We start from the raw sequence: 25,889 nt of genomic DNA, 5'->3' as shown, positions 1-25,889 counted from the left end.
ACTTGATTATGAAATTACTAATAATTAATTATGAGGCCGGAAGTGTTGCTCGATAACATTCGGCCATCCTGTGTATGCCGTGTCCCACGGCGATCAGCGCTGCTATTGGCGCCTGCTTTGTCGCTGGTGTTTGGCACCTGAAATTTACATGTTTAAGCAGTAATTATATCTTGTATTATCTACATCACACACATTTTGATGATGCAAATTTTGATGTGTGTGTGGTGTGTGATGCACAGTTTGATGTGCATCACACACCTTTTGTTTGTTGTGCATCACACACCTTTTGTTTGTTGTGCATCACACAGATTTCATCAGTTGTGCATCACACAGATTTCATCAGTTGTGCATCACACAGATTTCATCAGTTGTGCATCACACAGATTTCATCAGTTGTGCATCACACAGATTTCATCAGTTGTGCATCACACAGATTTCATCAGTTGTGCATCACACAGATTTCATCAGTTGTGCATCACACAGATTTCATCAGTTGTGCATCACACAGATTTCATCAGTTGTGCATCACACAGATTTCATCAGTTGTGCATCACACAGATTTCATCAGTTGTGCATCACACAGATTTCATCAGTTGTGCATCACACAGATTTCATCAGTTGTGCATCACACAGATTTCATCAGTTGTGCATCACACAGATTTCATCAGTTGTGCATCACACAGATTTCATCAGTTGTGCATCACACAGATTTCATCAGTTGTGCATCACACAGATTTCATCAGTTGTGCATCACACAGATTTCATCAGTTGTGCATCACACAGATTTCATCAGTTGTGCATCACACAGATTTCATCAGTTGTGCATCACACAGATTTCATCAGTTGTAGATCACACAGATTTCATCAGTTGTAGATCACACAGATTTCATCAGTTGTGCATCACACAGATTTCATCAGTTGTGCATCACACAGATTTCATCAGTTGTAGATCACACAGATTTCATCAGTTGTAGATCACACAGATTTCATCAGTTGTAGATCACACAGATTTCATCAGTTGTAGATCACACAGATTTCAACAGTTGTAGATCACACAGATTTCATCAGTTGTGCATCACACAGATTTCATCAGTTGTGCATCACACAGATTTCATCAGTTGTGCATCACACAGATTTCATCAGTTGTGCATCACACAGATTTCATCAGTTGTGCATCACACAGATTTCATCAGTTGTGCATCACACAGATTTCATCAGTTGTGCATCACACAGATTTCATCAGTTGTGCATCACACAGATTTCATCAGTTGTGCATCACACAGATTTCATCAGTTGTGCATCACACAGATTTCATCAGTTGTGCATCACACAGATTTCATCAGTTGTGCATCACACAGATTTCATCAGTTGTGCATCACACAGATTTCATCAGTTGTGCATCACACAGATTTCATCAGTTGTGCATCACACAGATTTCATCAGTTGTAGATCACACAGATTTCATCAGTTGTAGATCACACAGATTTCATCAGTTGTGCATCACACAGATTTCATCAGTTGTGCATCACACAGATTTCATCAGTTGTAGATCACACAGATTTCATCAGTTGTAGATCACACAGATTTCATCAGTTGTAGATCACACAGATTTCATCAGTTGTAGATCACACAGATTTCATCAGTTGTAGATCACACAGATTTCATCAGTTGTAGATCACACAGATTTCATCAGTTGTAGATCACACAGATTTCATCAGTTGTAGATCACACAGATTTCATCAGTTGTAGATCACACAGATTTCATCAGTTGTAGATCACACAGATTTCATCAGTTGTAGATCACACAGATTTCATCAGTTGTAGATCACACAGATTTCATCAGTTGTAGATCACACAGATTTCATCAGTTGTAGATCACACAGATTTCATCAGTTGTAGATCACACAGATTTCATCAGTTGTAGATCACACAGATTTCAACAGTTGTAGATCACACAGATTTCATCAGTTGTAGATCACACAGATTTCATCAGTTGTAGATCACACAGATTTCATCAGTTGTAGATCACACAGATTTCATCAGTTGTAGATCACACAGATTTCATCAGTTGTAGATCACACAGATTTCATCAGTTGTAGATCACACAGATTTCATCAGTTGTAGATCACACAGATTTCATCAGTTGTAGATCACACAGATTTCATCAGTTGTAGATCACACAGATTTCATCAGTTGTAGATCACACAGATTTCATCAGTTGTAGATCACACAGATTTCATCAGTTGTAGATCACACAGATTTCATCAGTTGTAGATCACACAGATTTCATCAGTTGTAGATCACACAGATTTCATCAGTTGTAGATCACACAGATTTCATCAGTTGTAGATCACACAGATTTCATCAGTTGTAGATCACACAGATTTCATCAGTTGTAGATCACACAGATTTCATCAGTTGTAGATCACACAGATTTCATCAGTTGTAGATCACACAGATTTCATCAGTTGTAGATCACACAGATTTCATCAGTTGTAGATCACACAGATTTCATCAGTTGTAGATCACACAGATTTCATCAGTTGTAGATCACACAGATTTCATCAGTTGTAGATCACACAGATTTCATCAGTTGTAGATCACACAGATTTCATCAGTTGTAGATCACACAGATTTCATCAGTTGTAGATCACACAGATTTCATCAGTTGTAGATCACACAGATTTCATCAGTTGTAGATCACACAGATTTCATCAGTTGTAGATCACACAGATTTCATCAGTTGTAGATCACACAGATTTCATCAGTTGTAGATCACAGATTTTATCAGTTGTACATCACACAGATTTTATTTATAGCTTATGCAGCCTCTATCCTGAAGTAGTTTGATTTTGTGTTATAATTTCCACGCGTGCTTATTAATCAATTATATTTCCATTCAATGATTTTGTCTCAGATATTAATTATTTTTTAAAAAGCAATCCGTCGACCTTACAAGTCCACCCAAAATAGGACATACAGCCCAGCTCAAAATATATAGAATTCACAAGAAATGTTTCATTAGTGTTAATATTGAGATAAACTTGTACCAAAGCAGCACTTTACTGTGGTATTATACATCTGTGTCCTAAATACATTCGACAAGTCTATCATGTAATGTTATCTCACTAAGAGTACTATTAAAAGTATCACTACTACCCACGAATTTAACAGAATTTTGTGATATTGATATTAGGTTGATTTATCATGATTCTCAGATTATTAAATCTATATCAGCGATGTCGTAATTCGTTATTTCCACAAAGCCACAATAATGTTGTCTATATGAACATTCACGTTCCTAAAGAGGTCGACGGGTATGCGCCTCCAAAACCTTTCATTGTAACCACGGAAGACTTAATCTTTAATTTTTTAACTTATCAGCATATGCCACACAGAATATTTAATTTGCTGCCCGTATCTGTGTATGCAATGAGACTAGAGCCATTAATTAACACTATCTTTTTGTGCAAATCTATGCATATGCTGTATGTTGTAAATAAGACATTACTCACTTTTGGGTGTGAAGAGCTGGCCGCATACCATCAGCTGGCCGACGTAGTGTCCCGGGCGATGGCCCACCTCGCAGCGCGACCTTCTCTTCGGCAGGCGTAACTTTTCTTCGGTTGAAAGTCGGTCCCTCTTGCAACTGGAGCAACAGCACCTTCTCTTCTCCATGTGGTAGCCAGTCGCAGATGTGTAGTATAGTTGCGGTGTATCGCACATTCTTTAGCCGACCCACGAAGACATCTGTCTTTGTTGTCCCATCCATACACGTGTTCCAACTGGTCGATCTTGTGCAGCCATCCCTTGACGTTGCTAGATTTTTCATCCGGCCGGAACGTTGGAATAACCTCCGCATCGGTTTGGATGACACGTCGCCTTTTGTATCGCCTGTGTTTCTCAGCGGTCTCAAATCCGTCAATGTATGGGCCTGGCATAATCCCGCTTCTGAAGTATAAACGGATCCTCAGGGTGGCGGCGATAATTGAGACAATTTACATCCACACGAAATATTATATTCTCTTTAGTACACGTTACGGTGGGTAGAATACGAATGCAATCGAGATATGCTAACCGCCGGTATTTATACAATCATCTTGACCTATTTAAATACAAACTTTGTAGGTAATATTAAACATTGTTCATCTTAATTATTCTGCTGATTATTTACATACAATTATTATTTAATAATATCGAATTATGTAACATAAATAGCATTAAGGCTTATTGCGCCGTAAGGTTTATTGCGCCGGAAGCTGTCAAGCGGAAGGTGCCAATAAAATATTATAACTATAAAGAAATATGAATGAACTATTTACTTGATTATGAAATTACTAATAATTAATTATGAGGCCGGAAGTGTTGCTCGATAACATGAGCGATGACCGGTGTTAGAATCCCAGGCAGGTATTAATTTTTCTAATGAAATACGTATCCAACAACTGTTCACGATTGACTTCCACGGTGAAGGAATAACATCGTGTAATAAAAATCAAACCAGCAAAATTATAATTTGCGTAATTACTGGTAGTAGGGCCTCTTGTGAGTCCGCACGGGTAGGTACCACCACCCTGCCTACTTCTGCCGTGAAGCAGTAATGCGTTTCGGTTTGAAGGGTGGGGCAGCCGTTGTAACTATACTGAGACCTTAGAACTTATATCTTAAGGTGGGTGGCGCATTTGCGTTATAGATGTCTATGGGCTGTAGTAACCACTTAACACCAGGTGGGCTGTGAACTCATCCAATCGATCAAGCAATAAAAGAAAAGAAAAAAAAATTCAGCAATAATATATCAACAACCGTACATTAGTACGGTTGTTGATAATGCAATAATATATATCAATAATATATCAACAACCGTACTAATGTACGGTTGTTGATATATTATTGCAGTTCGAAACTGGGGACCGAAACATAAGCACTATCTTACAGCACATTTACTTCATTTCCAATTTTATATCTTTGAAATTTCAAATTTTATTATGTGACTATCTGTTATTTTGCCGCTCTTCTGCCGTATATTTCATTTAAATTCAATTTTTAGTTTGGACATGCTGATAAACTCCACCCGGTTTTATATTCATAGAGGAACCTATAGGCATCATAAGTCCATATAACTGGGTCTTAAATAGCCCGATCAGCAACCTCCTCCTTCTTGTCGAACTCGTCGATTACGATGAAGAGTTCGACAAGCGAACCTGTTGGACGGTTAAATTTGTGGGGATTGGGTTCTGGAGGTGAGGGGCTTTTTTAGAACGCTCTACGTCATGGTTAACATATATTAAAAACATTTTTTACACTATTACATTATTTTATTTTTATAAAACCCTGAGATGTTGCACTGTCCGTGTCTAGATGAAAAGTCCTCGTCATGACTGAAGAGAAGACAATCATCTGTTTTAAACATTTAAATAAGCATTCAAATATTCGAAAGCTGTTACCTACTTTACAATTCACATGTAACAAGTGTTGCCTGCCGCTACTTAGATATTTAATTAAACTCCAACAGAACTAACTCAAAGATAAAGCACACTGAATTTCTCGCCGGATCTTCTCAGTAGGTCGTGATTCCGATCCGGTAGTAGATTCTGCTAAGCTCTTGCTAAGGCTAGTGTTAACAAATTCTTTCAGGTCGAACCCGTGAGCTCACCCACCTGTCCGAGCGCAGCCGGAACCTCTTGCTACCAACGAATAGGTAGAAAAAATGATAACGTTGCTTTACGGGCTATTTTCTTTTGCCTGTCCAGGTTGACAAAGAAAAAAAACGAAGACCTTATTTTTATCAAAACAAATTAGGCATTTTTTTCTCCAGAACCAAGTGTAGCTATTATTCGAAAAAATGGCACAAACAGCGGGTGTTAAACCTATGACGATAGTTGGTCGCGTAGCCAGTGAAAGGGAAAGATGTCTTGGTATGACCGATGCAGAAAGGGCTTGGCGTAAGCAATGGTTAAAAGATCAAGTTTTAGCCGCTCACGAGCCAGTTCACGTGGAAGAATATTGGAGAGAGCGTACTAATCCTATTCGTCGTTTTTACCGGAAACCCTTGGACGTACTCTTTGCGAAACTTACCCCAATGCTGGTAACGTTATATAACTTAACCTGTCAGGTGTTGATGTAAACAACAGTTTTCAAATATTTTCATTTTAGGGAGAACAACGTGCTGCACATTATAGATATATATCTGGAAAACTTGGTTTAATCGCTGTGGCTGTGCTATCAACACATTACTACTTTAAATATTTAGGAAACGTAAGTAAAAATATTGTATCTTATGAAATTTCTTATCACATTTAACTATTAGCTTATTATCATAGATTGTTTAAGTCCGTACTCCTATATTAGAGGTCCCCTGTACTACCTGGCAGCACAATAATTATGAATAGCGCAAATTACAGAACATCTTATTTAAAATTTTTGTGAAGATCAAGTTGTAAAACTTCCATTATAACTGCCAATGAATTGTACGGAAGTTTGACTACTATCCAATGAAAGTTCTGTTGGAAATCTAATTCACCAAAAAATACAAAAGACATTTGACAAACAGTTGAAAATCAATTATATAACTGATTAGTATAAAATAATTTATGGAATAGCTAAAGAAATTGTTAGGAAACAGAATATTTTAGATATATCTTTAGCAGCTTATAGCACATTCTAAGCAAAAAAAGTGGAAATCTTAAAACCAGAGGCTAAATAGGTAAAACAGTGTAAAATTTTTACATATTCAAACAGCAAAGAGATCCTTGTAGCATTGTACCATAACAGCCATCTAATTAGGTCACCCAGATCACCCAGGTACTGATGCATGTGAAATAATCATAAATCTACAGTGGATTCAAAGATATTGGTTCTAAAGGTGACAATGTAACAATGATTAGTGAAGGTTACGCCACAAGTACTTAGCTGCTTATACCATTTCCATTTATACAAATATTAGAGTATAATAGATGTCACAATGGCTACAGACTACAGGCAATTTCACAAGTATCTCTTTTAAATGAAGTTGGTTTAGATAATCAGTGCAAATTGATTTCTTTATGTCTATCAATATGAATATCGACTCGTTGGTCCGATCAGATCCGCACCGCTTTGGACAGGGGAAAGTGGAAAAACATCTTAAGATTGAAGCTCATGGGTGATGGTGGTCACGACCCTCAGACATGAGGAACACGATTCGAGGAGGAGGATCAATATGAATTTGTAGTCTGAAATATTCACAATTCATATTTGAAGTTTAAGAACAATAACTGATTAAGCCAGCAATGAAGTATTATTTTTAATATGCTTTGGCTACATCAATTATTTACAATCAATAATATCAGTTGCTTTTTCATCAAAATTCTAAAATGACAATGCTAAAACTTTTGACCCAAAGACTGCAAGGGTACATATTATATATGATTTATTAAATATTGGATGTGAGACATAAAGGTTAATAAACACATGACACCATAACTATTGACAGTGTTCATTTTAATTGTGGTTTATTTTAGTTATGTACTGTTTTATTCAACAATATCAATTTTATAATTTTTTTTACAAAAATTACTTTGTATTTTAATTGGTATGTTTTTTATTAAGAAATCCAAGAAAATGGGTGTCAATACCAGTCTATAAAAAAATATTTTTTTAGGACTGGACAAAGAAGGGTGGTTGGAGAGTACTAAAAACCAAACCAATGGTTCTTCCTGGACAACCTGGATTCCCATTCAAATCTGAGAAAACCGATTCTGATTACGCTGAAAGGAAATTCAAGAGCTCTGTTATTTAAAAACAATTTAATTGACAGTGTAGTTTTCGAGAAAATTAAACATATTTAACATCAATAACAATTTCTGATCTTTATGAAAGTTGTAGTATAATGCGTTTTGTTTATTTAAATAAATAGCTGTTACAAAAACATTTATTTTTAATATTTATGCGAAATGAATCCCTTCTGCATTAAAAGCATGCAATAGCTTCATAAAGTCATCAATATCCATTGTTCTTGCCCTCATTTGATCAGCTTCACAGGATGTCAATATTTCATGTACTTTTTGCTTAATATCAAATTCCTCAGGGATTTCCTAAAAATAACAACAGAAATGCATTAATGAAAAGTTGTTTAAACAAATAAACAATCTGAACAAATTAAATTATATCTATCTATCTATCAGCCCATGGACGTCCACTGCTGGACATAGGCCTCCCCCAAGCCTCGCCACAAAGACCGGTCCTGCGCTGCCTGCATCCAGCGGATCCCCGCGAACCTTAATAGGTCGTCGGCCCACCTTGTGGGAGGCCTACCCACGCTACGTCTCCCAGTACGCGGTCGCCACTCAAGAACCTTCTGGCCCCAACGGCCATCTGTTCCGCGAGCAATGTGTCCTGCCCACTGCCACTTCAGTGTCGCAATCCTTTGGGCTATGTCGGTTACCATGGTTTTCCTGCGAATCTCCTCATTTCTGATTTGGTCTCGCAGGGAAACTCCGAGCATAGCCCTCTCCATTGCTCTTTGGGTGACCTTGAGCCTTCTCATAAGGCCCATTGTGAGCGACCACGTCTCAGTGCCATATGTCATCACTGGCAACACACACTGGTCAAAGACTTTCGTCTTGAGACACTGTGGTATTTGTGATGAGAAGATTTTACGTAGCTTTCCGAACGCTGCCCATCCGAGCTGGATTCGACGGTTGACCTCTTTTTCGAAGTTGGACTTACCTAGCTGGACAGTGTGTCCCAGGTAAATATACTCGTCAACAACTTCGAGCGTAGAGCCTCCGATCTTTACTGGAGTGGGCGCTACATGAGCATTCAACATAATTTTTGTTTTTTCTTTGTTCATATTTAGACCCACTCGGATAGAAGCCCTACTGAGGTCTTTGAGCATTGTACTGAGGTCCTCCATGGTCTCGGCCATAATCACAATATCATCGGCGAACCGAAGGTGAGTTATGTACTCGCCGTTTATGTTGATGCCTAGTCCTTTCCAGTCCAGAACTTTGAAAATATCTTCCAGCGCAGCGGTAAATAGTTTCGGAGAAATAACATCTCCTTGCCTCACGCCCCGCTGCAGAAGGATAGGTTCTGAAGCCCGGTCCTGTACTCGGACTGACATAGTAGCGTTTTCATACAAACACCTCAACACTTCGATATACCGATAATCAATTTGGCACCGTTGGAGAGACTGTAACACGGCCCAGGTTTCAATCGAATCAAAGGCTTTCTCGTAGTCCACAAATGCTAAGCAAAGCGGCAGGTTATATTCCTCGGTCTTTTGTACAATCTGCCGCAACGTATGAATGTGGTCTACGGTACTATAGCCTTTTCGGAAACCGGCTTGTTCGGGTGGCTGGAAGTCATCAAACCTGCGCGCGAGACGGTTCGTAATAACTCTCGAGAACAACTTATAGACATGACTCAGAAGTGAGATGGGTCTATAATTCTTCAAACGAGTATTGTCACCCTTTTTGAAGAACAGTACCACCACACTTCTGGTCCATGCCAGGGGCACATTCCCATCGAGAATGACGGAATTAAATAAATTTTGTAGGGCCCGAAGGACTGGTTTTCCACCCGCCTTCAGAAGTTCGACGGTAATTCCATCCTCGCCCGGTGCCTTGTTGTCCTTAAGTTGCTTGAGAGCCATTCTAATCTCGCACAGGCTGATGTCGGGGATATCTTCGGTATAGTGTCGGACTAATCTAGCTCTTGGATCCTTTGCTAGATATTCCACGGGTTGTCGAGTAGATGTGTATAGCTGTCCATAGAACTTCTCGACCTCTCTCAAAAGCTCAGGCTTGGACGAAATGATCCTGCCATCATCGATCTTCAGTCTTGTCAACTGGCTTTTCCCAAGAGACAAATCTCTCGCGAACACCTTGGAGCCTTTGTTTCGTTCTATAGCCTCTTTAATACGCTCAGTATTAAAACGGCGTAGATCAAATTTAAGAGACTTTGAGATCTGTCTGTTGAGAGACCGATATTTAAAGGAATCTTCTGAAGACTGCAAAATCATTCCGCGACGTTCTTCCATGAGTTTGAGAGTAGGGTCTGAGAGTTTTTTGGTTCTGTTTGTACGACGGGCTCCAAAAAACTTTGAACCAATCGTATGGACAGCATTCACAAACCCGTCATTGTAATCGTCCACGGAGCCTCCTAGGCAATCGAAGCGGTTTTGAAGTTCGAGCTGAAAGTGCCCAGAACTTTGGATCTGAGCTGGTGCTGGACGGAGCGTAGACCTTATCAGTCGGAATCTCTCAAGCTTAATATTGAGGTTCAATGTGCCTCTTACCATCCGATGATCACTTCCTGTTTTAACCATATTGATCACAGAGACATCATTGAATATTTGCCTTTTTGTCGACATAATGAAATCTATCTCATTTTTGATGGCACCATTGGGGCTCATCCAGGTCCACTTCCTGTGATTCCGTTTTTGAAAGAAAGAGTTCATCATAAATAATTCTTCTTTCTCCAAGAAACCGGCAAGTAAGTTTCCCCGGTGATTTCGATTCCCAAATCCAAATGGTCCCACTCGCAGCTCCCCCTCGGACCGTTTACCCAGTCTGGCGTTGAAATCCCCCATGACAATGGTGATGTGAGTTGTAAAGCTATGCATGGCTCTGGAAATGTCCTCATACATAGTCTCTACCTCATCGTCGGAGTGTGCCGAGGTCGGAGCGTAAACCTGTATGATCTTCAACGAATACTTTTTGGTGATTCTGAGTACAAGGTACGCCACCCTGGTAGACACACTCTCGATTTTGAGCACATTATTCACAAGGGACTTGTGGACGAAAAATCCGACACCGCCTTGAGACAGATGATCACCTTCCCGAAAATAGAGCAAGTTACCGGACCTCAAAGTTATCGTGTCCTCTCCCTCTCTTCGGACTTCAGATAAGCCCACAATGTCCCACCGTAACCTGCTCAATTCTTCCTCGAGTTCCACAATCTTCTCATCGGTCCGCAGTGTTCGCACGTTGTATGTTGCCAGGTCCAGTCGTCGTTTTTTATGGTAGCCGGATCTCTGCCGGAGATTCTTAGCACCCCCTGCCCCGCCGTTACCTTGACCGCTACCGTAGCCAGGAATAGCGGAGCTGCCGGGGACTGGGGGCCAGTTTTTATTTGTGTCAGCCATGTTGGGGGGGGGGGGGGGGTTGCCATAATCGCCACGCTTGGCATGCGGGTTGGCGATCGCAGTGTGCTGTTATGATACTCGGAGAACGCTGCTGCCCATTCTCTGGATAATCCCTTAGTCGCCTCTTACGACACCCACGGGAGGAGAAGGGGAGGTGTTATTCTTTTATCGAGGCCGACACCACACGGCCAATTAATTATATTATTAATACTAATTTATTTAATTTTTCAAAAAATTTTTTTTTTTTAATTCTTAATTTTTACTTTTATCATCTTATGAATTTAATCAATTTTTCAAATTAATTATATTAAAATTATATTTATTATTGTAAATTTGATAGCAGATTACAAAAAAAATATGAACAGAAAATGGTATATTTTAAATTTTTTTATTTTTTTATTTTTATTTGTGAAAGATCATTTCATGATTATATACATATTTTAAATTAAGAGTGCCAATTACTAGGTGTTGTAAGGTAGTTTTATATATACATACATTATTATTATATGTTATTATATGCATATATATTACAAAACAAAAATTACTCCTCCGTTAGTATATTATTTTACAGACCTTCAGTTTATTTACTATAAATTCAATAAGGTATTTAATATTTTTTTCTGCATAAATCAGTTTTACCTTATTGTGTAAAGAACAATGGACCCTGTAATTTTTCTCCAAAGCAGCCATTGTGGTTGCATGTTTGAATGCAGCTGAGAGTGTTTTATTTTTTCTTACAAATGCTATTCTAGTCAAACCATCCCATTCTACAAAATTTATAGGCGGAGGTGGATTTCTTGGTTCTATTCTCACAACACTAGACTCTACTTTGGGTGGTGGTCTGAAATTGTTCTTGCCAACCTGTTGAACAAAAATGATATCAAGCGAATATTATTGATGAGAATGTTTTCATCATATTATATGAACTGTTCAATACACATATTTTGATTATTATTATGTTATTTCTACTAGCTAGAATATGGTAGAAAGGCTCAGCCTGTATTACAGTAGACACCTACAAAAATGACTGAAGTCTGTGCCAATCTGTTTGCTCTAAGCTGATAAGACAATTATTATTAGAAGTCTACAATAAATAATATTACCTTCATCAGCATATCAACTCTAGCCAATAATTGTGTATTTATTGACAGTCTGCAGTACAATTTATCACCAGGCTTTGCAACTAATCTCTGTGCGAACTCCTTTTGAAACATGAGCACTGCACACCTAAAGAAAGGTCTGTGTAGCAGCAATTTGAACACTAAAGGTGAACTAATTTGATATGGAATATTTGCTACACATATATCAAAAAATGGTAATTCTGTTTTCAAAACATCTCCAACCAAAATTTGTAATTTTGCTTGATAAGGAGTACCTTGCACACGTTTTTGAAGTTCAGCAACCAATCTGAAATATAAAAAAATTTGCTTATAGATATGTATTAAATTGAAATTATTTATCTATACAATGTTGAATGCTGAAACAATTCATTGAAGTGTCATTTGAAGTCATTGTGGCCTAAAGGATAAGACGTCCAGTGCATTCGTATCTAGTGATGCACTGGTCTTCAAATCCCGCTGGCAAGTACCAATTTTTCGAATGAAATAAATACTTAACAAATGTTCTCGATTGCCTTCCACAGTGAAGAACATTGTGTAATACTGATGATAGGACTTCTCTTGTGATTCTGTACAGGTAGGTACCACCATCCTGCCTATTCCTGCCTTGAAGCAGTAATGCGTTTCGGTTTTAAGGGTGGACAGCTGTTGTACTGTAAAAACGGAGACCTTAGACTCCTATCTCACGGTAGATGGCGGCATTTACATTGTAGATGTCTATGGGCTTCAGTAGCCACTTAACACCAGGTGGCCCGTGAACTCGTCCACACGCCTAAGCAATAAAACAAAAGAATGTTCTATTTCAAAGACAAACAAAGCATTAAGAATATTGCTGCTAAATTAAATTACTGTTATACATGGAAATTTATATTAAAGGACGTAAGATTATCAGATCGAAACAGGTGTAAGTACCTTGTATCAATTTCACAGGCTAATACCTTTTTTACTCTGTCCAGCAACTTGACTGTCATATTGCCAGTACCAGGACCAATCTCAAGTGCTACATCAGTAGGCCTTAATCCAGATTTGTCTAACATAGAGGTTATTATTAGTGGATTCTTCAATATGTGTTGACCGAAGTCCTTGTTAAATTGAATACCTTAAAAAAAGTATTGTGTTTTACTTAATTTTGTTGTTATATTAAGGCAATTAATTAAATATTTTACAGGAACGTAAGTACCTTGTTTAGCAATTTCTTTATGAATTCTCGTTTTTTTTTCTGCCTTAATTTTCGGCATTTTTAATGACACACGATAGTTTGACAAAGTAATAAATGAATTTACAACGTAATGGTTAATGGTATAAGTATAATATTATCAAAGTAGAAAGAAGAAAATCACACGAGTTGAGGTTATGTGGGGTATGTATGTTAGAAGTTATAAAATATGTTGTTATTTGTTTGATTTGTCACTTGGAGTTGGGTGGGCAAAAGAAACATGGCCCATATGCCACCCGGATTACTTGAATTGAATATGAAAAATATATTAATCAACATATGTTTACATGTTATGTACATGTTTATAGTTTCCGCGATGAAAGATTAATATCGCTTAATGGGAATCATCTCTAAAAAAAGAGTTTTAATTATTGGTAAGGCATTTGAAGGCCCGAACGGGTGTGTCACACTTCGCAACTATGGCGAAGCAGTAATGCCTTCCAGCTTAAATTTTATTATGTTTGGCAATTGAAATGTAGACCACTTTTTAAATGAATAATTAAATAAAATTTAAAATAATACTTCAAAAAATTATTTGTTGTGTGGGACTTGACGGTTGGCAAATCTTGAGTAGACCGCGGGTGCGAGGATATATTTACAGCCCTAGCCAAACGACTCCTCTTGTACTCTCAATAGACCTCCAATCTTCACCCAGGTAGAGTAGGGGGGTTCGCGTGGTCAACATTACATCGAAACTCACGGCACCAACCCAAGGAAGCTCGACTGACGGGTCGTAGAGACGATCATCGACGATTAACGACTACAGTCAGATACTACACTAAAATACGGTAGCCTGTGACGTGCCACTGTTATTCCGGGATACCCATTTGGGTCAGAACGAGCCTACCGGGTTGGTACACGATACACCGTTGACTGGGTTGCTCTTCTGCAAAACGTCCGGCGATGACAGCGATGACCGCAGCCGCCGACGAGTCGTCCCGTTTTCCTGGTGCCTGCCATTTAATTGGCATCTTGGGCCTTCGGCAATCCCACAACAGTTACGCGCTCTTTTGACTCGGACATTTCGTAGAACAATTTATTCCAGATACCTGGCCTAAAAAACATTCAAACTTTTGAAAATAAACTATTTTTGTATTTTGTATTTTGTAATAAAATTTGCAATTGTATTTCCGTAAATAATTAAAATTCCATTAATTAAATTCCATTCAAACAATAACTCATCTGTTGAAATCTGTCCAATTTAATCTCGAAAACAAACATTACTTTTGTTACAAAAATCACAATATCAATGCATACTTAAGAAGCAGTACACTAGCACCATACGTTACTCACACCGTATATTTACATCACCACAATTACTGCGCTACAATTTGGAGCGCAGGAAATGTATTGTTTAAGTACATGGACATCATTTTTCATTACCTTTGTAGATAGATGAGCATGGCCCTAGGTGGGTGGCCTGAGAGAGTAGTGAGTGGTTACTGGCAAATCCCCTACCTATTAAAACATCGGGCATATAGTTAACTGTGGCACAGCTTCCAGAATGTAGACTACATGATCATCCTACAATCTTGACGTAGCAGTTGAGAAGAAAAAAATACCCACTAAAAGTTAACCCCTTTTATTAAGGGCTATAACTTACCATAATTTATTACACGTTTTGATTTGGTGCAGAAAAAAATCGTCTGTTTTATAATGAGGGCGTGCTTGAATAATATAGAGTTTTTGCAACTTTTGTATTAATTTAAATGTAAAATTTTTATGTGGTATTTTACAAATTACCGCGCCATGAAAACAAACGTGTTCCATCTTTCAAAGTAATTCAAATTCAATTTCATAGTAAAAAAATTATGTAGCTCAGCAGATCTTATACCACAAACAACACTTGATAAAAATAAGCACACCACCGCGGATGCGCGTGTAAATATGGTGTAAATACGGCATGATAGTATGTGTTTTGTTTCAAATGTCCCGCCACAATTGTTGAATTACAAAAATATCTCCTGTGTGCGGCCTACTGCCTAAATCTTAAACTTGTTTGATTTTTACAATTTTTTAATTTTTACCATAAATTTGAACACCAAATAAAACATATAATTCCATGGTAGGTTTGTGCTGTTCACATTTTCAGCCTAAAATCGTAATTATTTAGAACCTGCATTAAACTTCAAGTTTCAGCAACAGACAACACCATAATCACCATAGCTTTTTGTTTTGTGGCAATTTCTAAATTTTGGCATGGTTGATCTTTGCTATACCGAGTGATTAACCGTTTTCTGGATTTTATTATGAAAATGGAGTGGAAACCAGAACAAGAAGGATTACGGCAAATTTTAACACTACTCAAAGAGTCACAGTCACCCGACACAGCTACACAACGAGCAGTTCAACAAGTATCCTTTTAAAAAAATTACACAGATCAAAGTTATCGGCGTGTATCTTTTATACAATTTTAATCGTTAACAAATTAACTTTTCGAGTTTCTAAGCCTTTCTGGTCAATATTTTACAAGTTAAATGAATATTGTAGAGGTTAGTTTTGTTAGTGATGGTTGCATTTTTCTAGACGCTTTGTATAAAATCGATTTTTCCGACATGACAGATATTGACAAATTTTAGTTTCCTTTCATTGTAATAACAGAAATTGGAAGAACTGAACAAATACCCGGACTTCAACAACTATCTGATATTCGTTTTAACTAGACTGGTAACTGAAGAAGAACCAACAAGGTCACTAAGTGGTTTGATATTGAAAAATAATGTCAAAGCTCATTACAACAGCTTTTTGCCTGAAGTAGCAGAATTTATAAAGCAGGAATGTTTATCTGCTGTGGGAGATCCATCCCCGTTAATTCGTGCAACAGTTGGTATTATCATCACAACTATTGCTAGCAAAGGAGAATTGACATCCTGGCCTGAACTACTACCGTCATTATGCCAAATGCTTGATTCACAGGACTATAATGTTTGTGAAGTAAGTAAATAAGTAAATCCAATAATAAACCTAACAATGCCAGCAAAAATGTTTTGATATTAGGTTTTTTATTATTGTATTTTGATAGTGAATTTATTGTTTCTTTCTTATTTATAGGGAGCATTTGGAGCACTCCAAAAAATTTGTGAGGACACAGCAGAGTTACTGGACAGTGATGCTATGAACAGACCTTTGAATGTCTTAATACCAAAATTTCTGCAATTCTTTAGGCATACTTCTCCTAAAATCAGATGTCATGCTATTGGATGTGTAAACTATTTTATCATGGGCAGAACACAAGCACTAATGATGCACATAGATGCATTTATTGAGGTGATTTTCAAGTTACTATTGTGTATAATCTGTTGTTGTGTTTGTTAACCTAGTTCTTGAAAGTTTATTTTTTTGAATTTTTAATGTAATATAGTAATACCAACCTCAATTTATTGTAAATCCGAATTATATTCAGAGACTATGTAACAGATATAAATTTTATTTTTAGAATTTATTTCACTTAGCTGCTGATGAGGATCCAGATGTTAGAAAGAATGTTTGTCATGCACTTGTGCTGTTGTTGGAAGTTCGACTTGACAGACTCATTCCACATTTGCCCAATATTATAGAGGTAATTTATGTTTTATTTTCTATCGAAATTTATACTCGTAAGCTTCATTCGTGAAAAAAAATCTTCAAAAATCTATTATTTTTTAAGATGTACATAAAAGTCGCAGATTTTTTTCTTCAAAATATAGTTTTACTTCAAGTCTGTTATTCAGTATTAAGTCTTCAATTATACTTTTTAAAGACACTTACTTTTACTACTTACTTGTAAACTTCTGATGTTTCAAAAAAGAGTTATCTCTAGATTGATCTGAAAGCCAAAACTCAATATTCTAGTATCTTAAGTTTTTTTTATATATACTTGTGAGGCAAATTGTGAGTTTGCTCACATAGGTACCATCTTATGGTCTCTTTCTGCCATGAAACATATTATTATTCACATAGTCCAGTTTGAAGAGCCACCATGTCGAGTTTAAAATTATTCACCACACAAAACAGTACTGAACAGATTAGCTCAATGCTCAGTAATAGGGATCAGTTGTAGCCATGCTTGTTTATAAACTGATAAAAATTTATTTTTCATGTAATGTTTGCCTCTAATAAATAGAAAAGTTGTATCAGTTTTTAATGTATCAACAGTATATGTTGGTGAGAACACAAGATCCGAAAGAAGGAGTGGCTTTAGAAGCCTGTGAATTCTGGCTCGCGCTTGCCGAACAAAATGTTTGTCGAGAGGTATGTATTAGTTGTGTGAGTGGAATCCAGAATTAAGAAATTTGTACAAAGATATCAATAGTTGATTTGAAGGTTGGGGAAACCATTAAACATAACAATTGTGGTGTCAACCTCATGTTTTTTATTGCCTGTGTCTTCACAGAGGAGCCATCTGATAGTGAGCTGTCAAATTTCTTCATGGCAGTATTCTGTGCAAAAGACACAGCCAAATGGCTGACTACTGCTGATAACTTTAAACCTCATTTGAATAAGAAAATGTGATGATGCTCAGGAAACACTGGAATTTTACTCTAAAACCAGGTGGTATGTTATTCGGGGAAATTTAGATGGAGTTAGTGGTGCCAAGTAGTAGCATTGAGCCATATTCAGCTTGCAAATGATGTGGTGGTAAACAAGAGATAACAAAATCGTCTTCAACAATACCTCAGAGCTCTTCCCATACCCCATCTTTCATGACTTTCTGGTGTGATGTGTGTCCATAGACTTTTGAGGTGACTTAAAATCAGGCTTTGTTTACATCATCTTTAATGAACAGGTACTTGGTCCTCGACTACCCGCCCTGCTGCCAGTGTTAGTTCGCGGCATGCGCTATTCAGAGATGGATGTTATCCTGCTACGTGGTGACCGGGATGATGATGCAGACGACGCAGAACCAGATCGCGAAACCGACATCAGACCCCGCTTTCATAAACCACGTTCCCATACCATCAAACATAATGGTAATGTATTGATTTAAGTAAAACCTTAAAACCAACATTTCATATAGTGTTAATGCTTAAAATATAAATGTGATTATTATACATTATTTAAAGAATTTTCATTATTCAAATTTCAGCAAAATTGATTAAATCTTTTAAATGCAAAAACTAGTTTTATTAGAAAAACATTTTTAATTTACTTTTAGTACTTGTTCTCTGATATAGAAAGAAATTTAAGGATTGTCTAATGTAACAGGAGCAGGAGACAGCACAATGTCAGGTGGTGGAGATTCTGATACGGAGTCTGAGGGCGGTGGCGACCCTGATGATGGATCCGTTTCGGACTGGAACTTGCGCAAATGTAGCGCAGCCGCACTAGACGCTCTCGCCAACGTTTTTGGTGCTGACCTTCTGCCCGTGCTCTTCCCGATACTCAAGGAGACCTTATTCCATGACGATTGGGTCATCAAAGTAATGTTTATTTAATTAATTCACATAATAAATAACTTAAAATAAATATCTAATCTTGTTAGAATGAAAATATTACCAATTTATATGTTTATACAAGTCATAATTATATTCGTCCAGATGCTTTGTACTAATTAATAACATTCACACTAAGATACTATAAGTGATTCCATTATGAACTATCATAAACATAAACAAATTAAAAAATCTATGACATTATATTGATATTAGATGTTATTGTACTATTTAGACATCAATATCATGTTGTGAATACTCATATATAAATTTGTGATATAATTATTATTCCCGTCACCTTGGGAAAGACGAATTTGATGAATATCTTGATTGATGATGAAGTTATTAACAATAATTATAATTTGTAACAACATTAAAAAACGAATGCAATAAAACCTCTACCTTAAATGGTTACATGTTATGAATACAGAAAGTTTAAGATTTATTCTACTTTGGTTCTGAAATAATCAAATGTAAAATCTACTAAGTTAACAAAGTGATAACTACTGTCCGGCAGGAGAGCGGTATTTTGGCATTGGGCGCTGTAGCGGACGGCTGCATGGGGGGCATGGTGCCGCACCTGCCGGACCTGGTGCCGTATCTGGTGTGCTGCCTGCCCGAGAGCAAGGCGCTCGTGCGTGCCATCACTTGTTGGACCCTCTCACGCTACTCGCACTGGATCGTATCGCAGTCGCACGATCTCTACCTCAGACCTGTCCTCACAGAGGTATTCATTCGTTTCTTTTATCTTTTTTTATGCCTTTATCGAGTTAGTATATATAACGTCTAACACGTCATGGATCCTCCCGATCCATTAGCGGTGCTTTTAGGTACCGCTACTGGATCGGGAGGATCCATGACGGTCACCGTTATCGTCGAACCCATCGCTTGCGACGAAGGACTCCACGAGTGAATTAATCCATAGACACAGCCCACTGAGTTTCTTGCGGGATCTTCTTAGTGTGTCGCGTTTCCGATCCGGTGGTAGATTCTGCGAAGCACTGCTCTTGCTAGGGCCAGTGTTAGCGACACTCACGATTAGAGCCCAGTGAGCTCACCTACACATCAAGGAGAAGCTGAAATAGCCTCTCAAGGCTATCAGCATTGGTAGGGTACAATGATGTCTATCCATGTTGTACTTTGGGTGTTATGTTGTTTTTAGTTTTAAAACTGGCGTTGGAAAGTAAGAGATGTAGTGAGAGGAAGATTAAGAGAGGGTAAGAATGTTAGTTTCTACTGGGAAGGATAGTTGTGACTAAAGCTGCAGCAATTGAAACAAAAATACATTCTAACATGTTCCTGACTGTGAACAATTCTAAAAAGCACTTTAGGTTATGTACATGTACCGACTTACGATTATAGAAATAAACGGAAAACACGTAGTTTTTGCAAATACCACAGGGATGAAGTATGGACTAATTTATTCCAAAATTCTAAAATAATTCATGTACATTGTTTGCAGCTGTTGAAACGAGTACTCGACAACAATAAACGTGTCCAAGAGGCTGCTTGTTCTGCCTTCGCGACATTAGAGGAAGAAGCTTGCACAGAGCTAGTGCCATACCTCGGCTACATCCTGCAGACTCTCGTGTTCGCTTTCAGTAAATACCAACACAAGAACCTGCTCATATTGTACGACGCAATCGGAACTTTGGCAGACTCGGTTGGTCACCATCTCAACAAACCGGAATATATAAACCTCTTGATGCCACCTCTAATAAATAAATGGAATGTACTCAAGGATGAAGATAAAGACTTATTCCCGTTACTAGAGGTACTGTGATATTAATAATTTCATAAACCCTTTATAGAAGCAATCTGTTTGTTTCATTTGTAATTTTTCAATTTGATGAATAAAATATATTCAGTTTAATTTTTACACCACACTTTTACAATTTGGCCACACGGCCAATTTACATCTTCATTTAACAGTTCAGATAAGAATTAGTACACACACACACACCCACACGCATGCACACACACACACTCACACGCATGCACACACACACACCCACACGCATGCACACACACACACCCACACGCAGGCACACACACACACCAAACACTTCCTCTTTTGTATCATTCAGTAGTTCATAAGTGGTATTTAACAAAACTATATCAATCTTTTTATTTTCAGTGTTTATCATCTGTAGCTACAGCTCTACAGTCCGGTTTTTTGCCATACTGTGAACCTGTGTTCAGGAGATGTGTTTCCTTAATAGAACAGACATTAAATCAAAACATTGTAAGTTACTACTTATACTTTTTTCTGTGTTGAAGTAAATTTGCTTCCGAAAAACGAAAAAAATCTTTGTAATTTGCTTTACATACTTCATTCTTCCTTAAAATTAATCAAAATACACAATTTTCTCAACAAAGTTTTGGTATATCTTGAAAAAATATTTTGAATAATGGCAGTATAAGTGAATATTATTTTTAAACAGGCAAACAGTCAAAGTCCTGAGCAGTTTGAAGCCCCGGACAAAGAATTCATGATTGTTGCACTGGACTTGTTGAGTGGCTTGGCTGAAGGATTAGATGGACATATCGAGCGACTGGTTCTAAATTCAAACTTAATGCAGCTACTTTATCAGTGTATGCAAGACCCTATGCCTGAGGTAATTATTATATATCTGTATATATAAGGTATACCTGTTTAAATATAATGTGGCTGGATTGTTTGGTTGGATAATATGAGCTAAAGAAATTAGCTTAAATTTTTTGTTCAACACCATGAGTAATAATCAAAAGTTTTTATTTGTCCCTCAAGATATGAGAAGTTTGAGTCAGGAAAAGTCCATTCCACTTTAGACATCCTATTGAACTCTAACATTGGTTTTTGTGGACCCTGTGATGTGAGAGTGAATTTATAATTGACTCCACACAGTACTCTTTAGACTGAGACACATAACTTGTAATTAGGTGATTAGAAAAGAGGATTGTCTATCTTTTATAAGTTCTAACAGTTTGTAGAATCTAGTAATAAAGACGAATAGTGCTTTTCGACACTAAACGGAATCAATGCAATGGCTACCCAAGAGTAGATTTTTAAAATATATACAACTAATGTGTGAAATCTGTAAACAATATTTTTTTTATTTTTATGAGGGGACTATTCTACGGAAGTTCAAATAGCATATTCAATAAAAATAAAATTTAATTGCAAAAATGTATTACAGGTTCGTCAGTCTTCATTCGCGTTACTTGGTGATCTCACAAAAGCGTGTTTCCAACACGTCCTACCGTACATACCAGAATTTTTACCCATTCTCGGAGCAAATCTCAATCCTGAACTTATATCTGTGTGCAATAATGCTACCTGGGCTATAGGCGAAATTAGTATTAAACTAGGTGGGTACCTTTTATTAAATTGACTGGCATGCAAATAATTAAAATAAATTAATTAAGATTTCTTTGCAATAAAATAATTTAAGAAAATGTGCTTATACATATTCTTAACATTTTTTTAATGTTGTTATTATTTGCAGGAAAACAAAATACAATAGCTTTGTTTTTGTTGTCAAACATTTTTTTCTAACCAGGCTGATGTTAATAATTTTTATTCAAATTTTTTGATAACCTATTCGCTTAAGAGACGCAAAAATAATGTTTATTTATTAATTTACAACATTATAGTTTCTGCATATATTTAAGATTTAATCAATATTTTGCAACATCTTGTAATTTCTTTTTAATTTTTTTATATTTCAGGTCAAGAAACATCGAAGTATATTCCCTTAGTACTTAAACATTTAGTTGAAATCATCAATAGGCCTAACACACCAAAAACTCTCCTCGAAAACACAGGTAAGTGATGCCCATGCTCAATTTATAATATAGACAACAATAACTATGCCCCCGAAAGACATTCCCAGTGCGTTATATATTGTTGGTTGCTAGCAAATGAAATGTTTTAATTTATTTTATTTGCAAATTATTTGCGTATGTTGAGTAATGGCCCTAAATGTTTACAAATAAGTCACTGCTTTATATCTATTTACTCTCCTGTGGCATACTATGTGTATGTATTTAAATATTATAACAAACAAATTTAATTTAAATATGATTTGTTTTTATTTAATTATTCACAACAATCAGTCATTGCTTTCGTTCATTAAGGCTTACAATATTCTCTGGGAGCTGTAACCAAAGCTATATTTTTCGATATAAATATAAAAGAAATACTGACCAATAACATAAAATATCGTGTTATATTTAATGAATATTGCCTTATTATATTATAACTATTATAAATTATTTAGTTTTATTTCTTGATGATGTAAATATATAACCAACCACCTATGTAGATCCGAAAACTCAAGTGTGAGCCTCATCTAGAAGATGGCCTAGAAGATACTCATTTTCTCTAAAAATTTTACTTAATAATATTGATTTATTTTTAAATTCTTTAAAATACATAATTCTATATTTTCAGTAACTAGACCATCTTTAGATATTTAAATGTTCTTTTTTTTTAATTTTTGTTTATTATAATTGGACAGCCTTAAAATTGTTTGAAGTTTTTTCCATTTGTGACACTAATTTGTTGCTATTAAATTATGTAATTTAAGTATGTTTTGAATGGTTTGTTGATTTGTTTTCTTGGTTTTGTTCTCGGTATGTCGTGGCGTGTAGCGATTACTATCGGTCGGCTAGGTTATGTGTGCCCCCACGACGTCGCACCCGTATTACATCAATTTGTACGCCAGTGGTCTGTAGTCATTTTTTTTATTATTACTTTAAATTATTAATTTTAATTAATAAGTTATTAACCGATATTATTTCGATTGTGGATGGTGTTTGTTCATGCTTTTTACTTATTATTTTATGTATATCCGTTGTCCTAATTTGTTTTTTTCCTAGCATGGATGTTTTGACGTTGATCATAAGAAAAAAATATGAAAAGGCCACACTATCTGTCTATACTACTACTCCCTTCTTTACTGGGTGGTATTACTTTATTGTATTGATTACAGTGATGTTTCTTATACGTGTACGTTGAACACCATCCGCTTTCTATAATATATATATATATATAAATAAATATATATGTGTATAAGTTGCTAAATATATCCAACACTACCTAACCAAACTGCAAGACAAACCGGTTACAGCAAGAAATCGGTTCTTCACTTACTAGATCTTAAATGCCTTCAGTGGGTATTTGAGATAATAATTTAACTATAAATTTAACAAATCTAAGAATCACCGTTCTGTACTCATTTTTTATCCTGACTAATTGATGTGCCAACAGTAACAGTATGTTGCTTTATGTCTTGGCTTACAGTTTGGGCTAATCATATATTTATATAGAGCATACAACACTACAAGGAAAAATACCATGAGATTAGATGATTTAAATGAGAATTTGCTTTGTTTTTCAATTTATAGTTTCATTTTTTCACTCTATATTGTGCATTAGGTGATACTTCGAATTCTTAAATAAATAAGTTTTTAACGCGAGAGTAAAATATATTTATTAAATATAAAAAAAAAAATTATATATATGATTCAATCAGAACAAGAAATGTGATTAATTTCGAATTATCACCTACACACAACGCGGGCGTTTTTAAAATGGAAGAGTTGTAATGTTCAAGGTGCACGTCGCTGCGGAACATCCGAGACAACGATGAGAAGGACTCTGCGTTCCGCGGCATCTGTCAGATGATCCAAGTGAATCCGGCGGGAGTGGTGCCCGACTTTCTGTTCTTCTGCGACGCCGTCGCCTCCTGGTCGCATCCCAAGGACGACCTCAAGGACATGTTCACGGAGATCCTGCACGGCTTCAAAAACCAGGTGGGCGACGAGAACTGGCGCCGCTTCACGGATCAGTTCCCCGTGCAGCTGAGCGCGCGGCTGTCGGCCATGTGCGGCATCTAGGGTGCACGCCCCGGTGCCCTGTTATGCTTCGAGCCAGCTGTCGGCGCGTCAGATCGGCATTTAGTTTTAGGTTCCCTTTGCCGATTTGTTTTAATCGCGGTGTTGTTTGGAGATGTTTGAGGTCGATGACATCTTGACGTGTGGCTTCGATCAACAGAACGACGGCGATGCTGAGATCGCATCGTGATTGTTTTGACTTATGTTTTGCGCGAGTAGAGCTGATGTCCCGTTGGACGATTCAAATTTGTGATTTTTATTAATTATTCGTTTGGAATTTTAGAATGCATACTGCCATAAATATTGAAAATAAAAAAGGCCAGTACGCATATTGTAGATTTTAGTGTGATATTTTGACAATAGTATTGGTCTGTTAATAACTTTAACTTTTTTGTAAATTTGGGACATCAGCTCACGAGAGCTAGACTGGCTTACGTACACAAAGACACATACAGTATCAAACAAGTAACAGAAACATATATTTCCGTTAATTGGAAATTTAGTGAATGTATAATATTCATTGTTCGATGTATTATGTATACTATCTGCGGAAAACATATAAATTAATTTTAAGTCTTTATGGCGAACATAATATATTATACAAGAACAGTGAGCCCACCCTGGCTCTCGTTGCTCATTTTTCAAAGTTCAAAGCATGTTGCAAATAAAATTGAAATTTATATTATTTTTCAAGTACTTTCTTCGGGTTCCGCGAGTCGTAGACATAAGTTTGACTATTTCTACCGTTTAAGCTCGCGTTTACCATTTTGGTCATAAAACATGGATAACAATAAAAAAATATTTTCTTTTTTTTTAATTAGAATTCTTATGGCTATTTTGTATCAAAATTTAATATCTAAGTATTTTTATTGTGACAACTGCAAAATGCTCTATGTGAAATGAAATTAAAATGTAATAATATTTTTTTAAATATTTTGTGCAAAGGCCATATAAGAGTTATGTAAAGCTATAATAATTATAACAATAATATGTCTGAATGTCTCGCACAATGATTTTATTGTAAAATGCTTTCGATTAAATATTTAAAACTTTTTATTAAATGTATCAAGTTGCATATCTCTATATATCTGATCGTTGTATAATTATCAGAGATAGAGAGCAGCCTTTGTACACAA

At 36.6% G+C, this 25,889-nt stretch overlaps 4 protein-coding genes across 7 annotated transcripts; 2 read left to right on the top strand and 2 right to left on the bottom strand.

The window, feature by feature from the left end:
* Nucleotides 1-28: 28 nt before the first annotated feature.
* Nucleotides 29-4,097, bottom strand: LOC149503004 (uncharacterized). The gene is made up of 2 exons (XM_089727467.1): nt 3,516-4,097; nt 29-137 (listed from the first exon to the last, which is right to left on the bottom strand). Exons 1-2 carry the CDS (start codon nt 3,860-3,862, stop codon nt 29-31), a joined length of 456 nt encoding a protein of 151 aa, XP_089583593.1. The 5' UTR covers nt 3,863-4,097.
* A 1,639-nt stretch (nt 4,098-5,736) lies between these two features.
* On the top strand, nt 5,737-7,906 carry ND-B17 (NADH dehydrogenase (ubiquinone) B17 subunit). The gene is made up of 3 exons (XM_028178765.2): nt 5,737-6,085; nt 6,154-6,255; nt 7,640-7,906. Exons 1-3 carry the CDS (start codon nt 5,843-5,845, stop codon nt 7,775-7,777), a joined length of 483 nt encoding a protein of 160 aa, XP_028034566.2. The 5' UTR covers nt 5,737-5,842; the 3' UTR covers nt 7,778-7,906.
* On the bottom strand, nt 7,773-14,258 carry LOC114246294 (putative dimethyladenosine transferase). Of its 3 annotated transcripts, XM_028178764.2 has the most exons (5): nt 13,427-14,258; nt 13,159-13,345; nt 12,232-12,535; nt 11,768-11,989; nt 7,773-8,072 (listed from the first exon to the last, which is right to left on the bottom strand). In XM_028178764.2, exons 1-5 carry the CDS (start codon nt 13,482-13,484, stop codon nt 7,923-7,925), a joined length of 921 nt encoding a protein of 306 aa, XP_028034565.2. In that variant the 5' UTR covers nt 13,485-14,258; the 3' UTR covers nt 7,773-7,922. The 3 variants fall into 3 exon arrangements, with proteins under 3 accessions (XP_028034565.2, XP_089583984.1, XP_028034117.2); XM_089727858.1 differs by lacking the exons at nt 11,768-11,989; nt 12,232-12,535; nt 13,159-13,345; nt 13,427-14,258 and adding an exon at nt 10,280-11,341; XM_028178316.2 differs by lacking the exons at nt 7,773-8,072; nt 11,768-11,989; nt 12,232-12,535; nt 13,159-13,345; nt 13,427-14,258 and adding an exon at nt 8,079-11,429.
* A 1,337-nt stretch (nt 14,259-15,595) lies between these two features.
* On the top strand, nt 15,596-25,385 carry Tnpo (transportin 1). Of its 2 annotated transcripts, XM_028178658.2 has the most exons (15): nt 15,597-15,816; nt 16,064-16,396; nt 16,514-16,729; nt 16,899-17,021; nt 17,597-17,692; nt 18,228-18,411; nt 18,647-18,861; nt 19,391-19,600; nt 20,336-20,647; nt 21,011-21,118; nt 21,318-21,491; nt 22,053-22,224; nt 22,585-22,680; nt 23,509-23,584; nt 24,474-25,385. In XM_028178658.2, the coding sequence occupies exons 1-15, from the start codon at nt 15,712-15,714 to the stop codon at nt 24,754-24,756; spliced, it is 2,703 nt and encodes a 900-aa protein (XP_028034459.1). In that variant the 5' UTR covers nt 15,597-15,711; the 3' UTR covers nt 24,757-25,385. The 2 variants fall into 2 exon arrangements, with proteins under 2 accessions (XP_089583975.1, XP_028034459.1); XM_089727849.1 differs by lacking the exon at nt 23,509-23,584 and having other exon boundaries at nt 15,596-15,816; nt 24,474-24,695.
* The last annotated feature ends 504 nt before the right edge of the window (nt 25,386-25,889 follow it).

Source organism: Bombyx mandarina, chromosome 05, assembly GCF_030267445.1.
Source record: "Bombyx mandarina strain Sakado chromosome 05, ASM3026744v2".
NCBI classification, from domain to species: Eukaryota; Metazoa; Arthropoda; class Insecta; order Lepidoptera; family Bombycidae; genus Bombyx; species Bombyx mandarina.
The sequence above is the reverse complement of the archived record's forward strand: the minus strand, read 5'-3'. Positions and strand labels throughout refer to the sequence as shown.

Bases quoted from the DNA above. Each gene is read 5' to 3' on its own strand.
- LOC149503004 (XM_089727467.1), bottom strand. From the start codon at position 3,862: ATGCGGAGGTTATTCCAACGTTCCGGCCGGATGAAAAATCTAGCAACG. The intron at 138-3,515 runs GTGAGTAATGTC...TGTAAATTTCAG, and splicing joins CCAGCTCTTCACACCCAAAA to GTGCCAAACACCAGCGACAA.
- Tnpo (XM_028178658.2), top strand. From the start codon at position 15,712: ATGAAAATGGAGTGGAAACCAGAACAAGAAGGATTACGGCAAATTTTA. The intron at 15,817-16,063 runs GTATCCTTTTAA...TTGTAATAACAG, and splicing joins CACAACGAGCAGTTCAACAA to AAATTGGAAGAACTGAACAA. The intron at 18,862-19,390 runs GTAATGTTTATT...ACTGTCCGGCAG, and splicing joins ATGACGATTGGGTCATCAAA to GAGAGCGGTATTTTGGCATT.
- ND-B17 (XM_028178765.2), top strand. From the start codon at position 5,843: ATGGCACAAACAGCGGGTGTTAAACCTATGACGATAGTTGGTCGCGTA. The intron at 6,086-6,153 runs GTAACGTTATAT...TTTTCATTTTAG, and splicing joins CGAAACTTACCCCAATGCTG to GGAGAACAACGTGCTGCACA. The intron at 6,256-7,639 runs GTAAGTAAAAAT...ATATTTTTTTAG, and splicing joins ACTTTAAATATTTAGGAAAC to GACTGGACAAAGAAGGGTGG.
- LOC114246294 (XM_028178316.2), bottom strand. From the start codon at position 11,128: ATGGCTGACACAAATAAAAACTGGCCCCCAGTCCCCGGCAGCTCCGCT.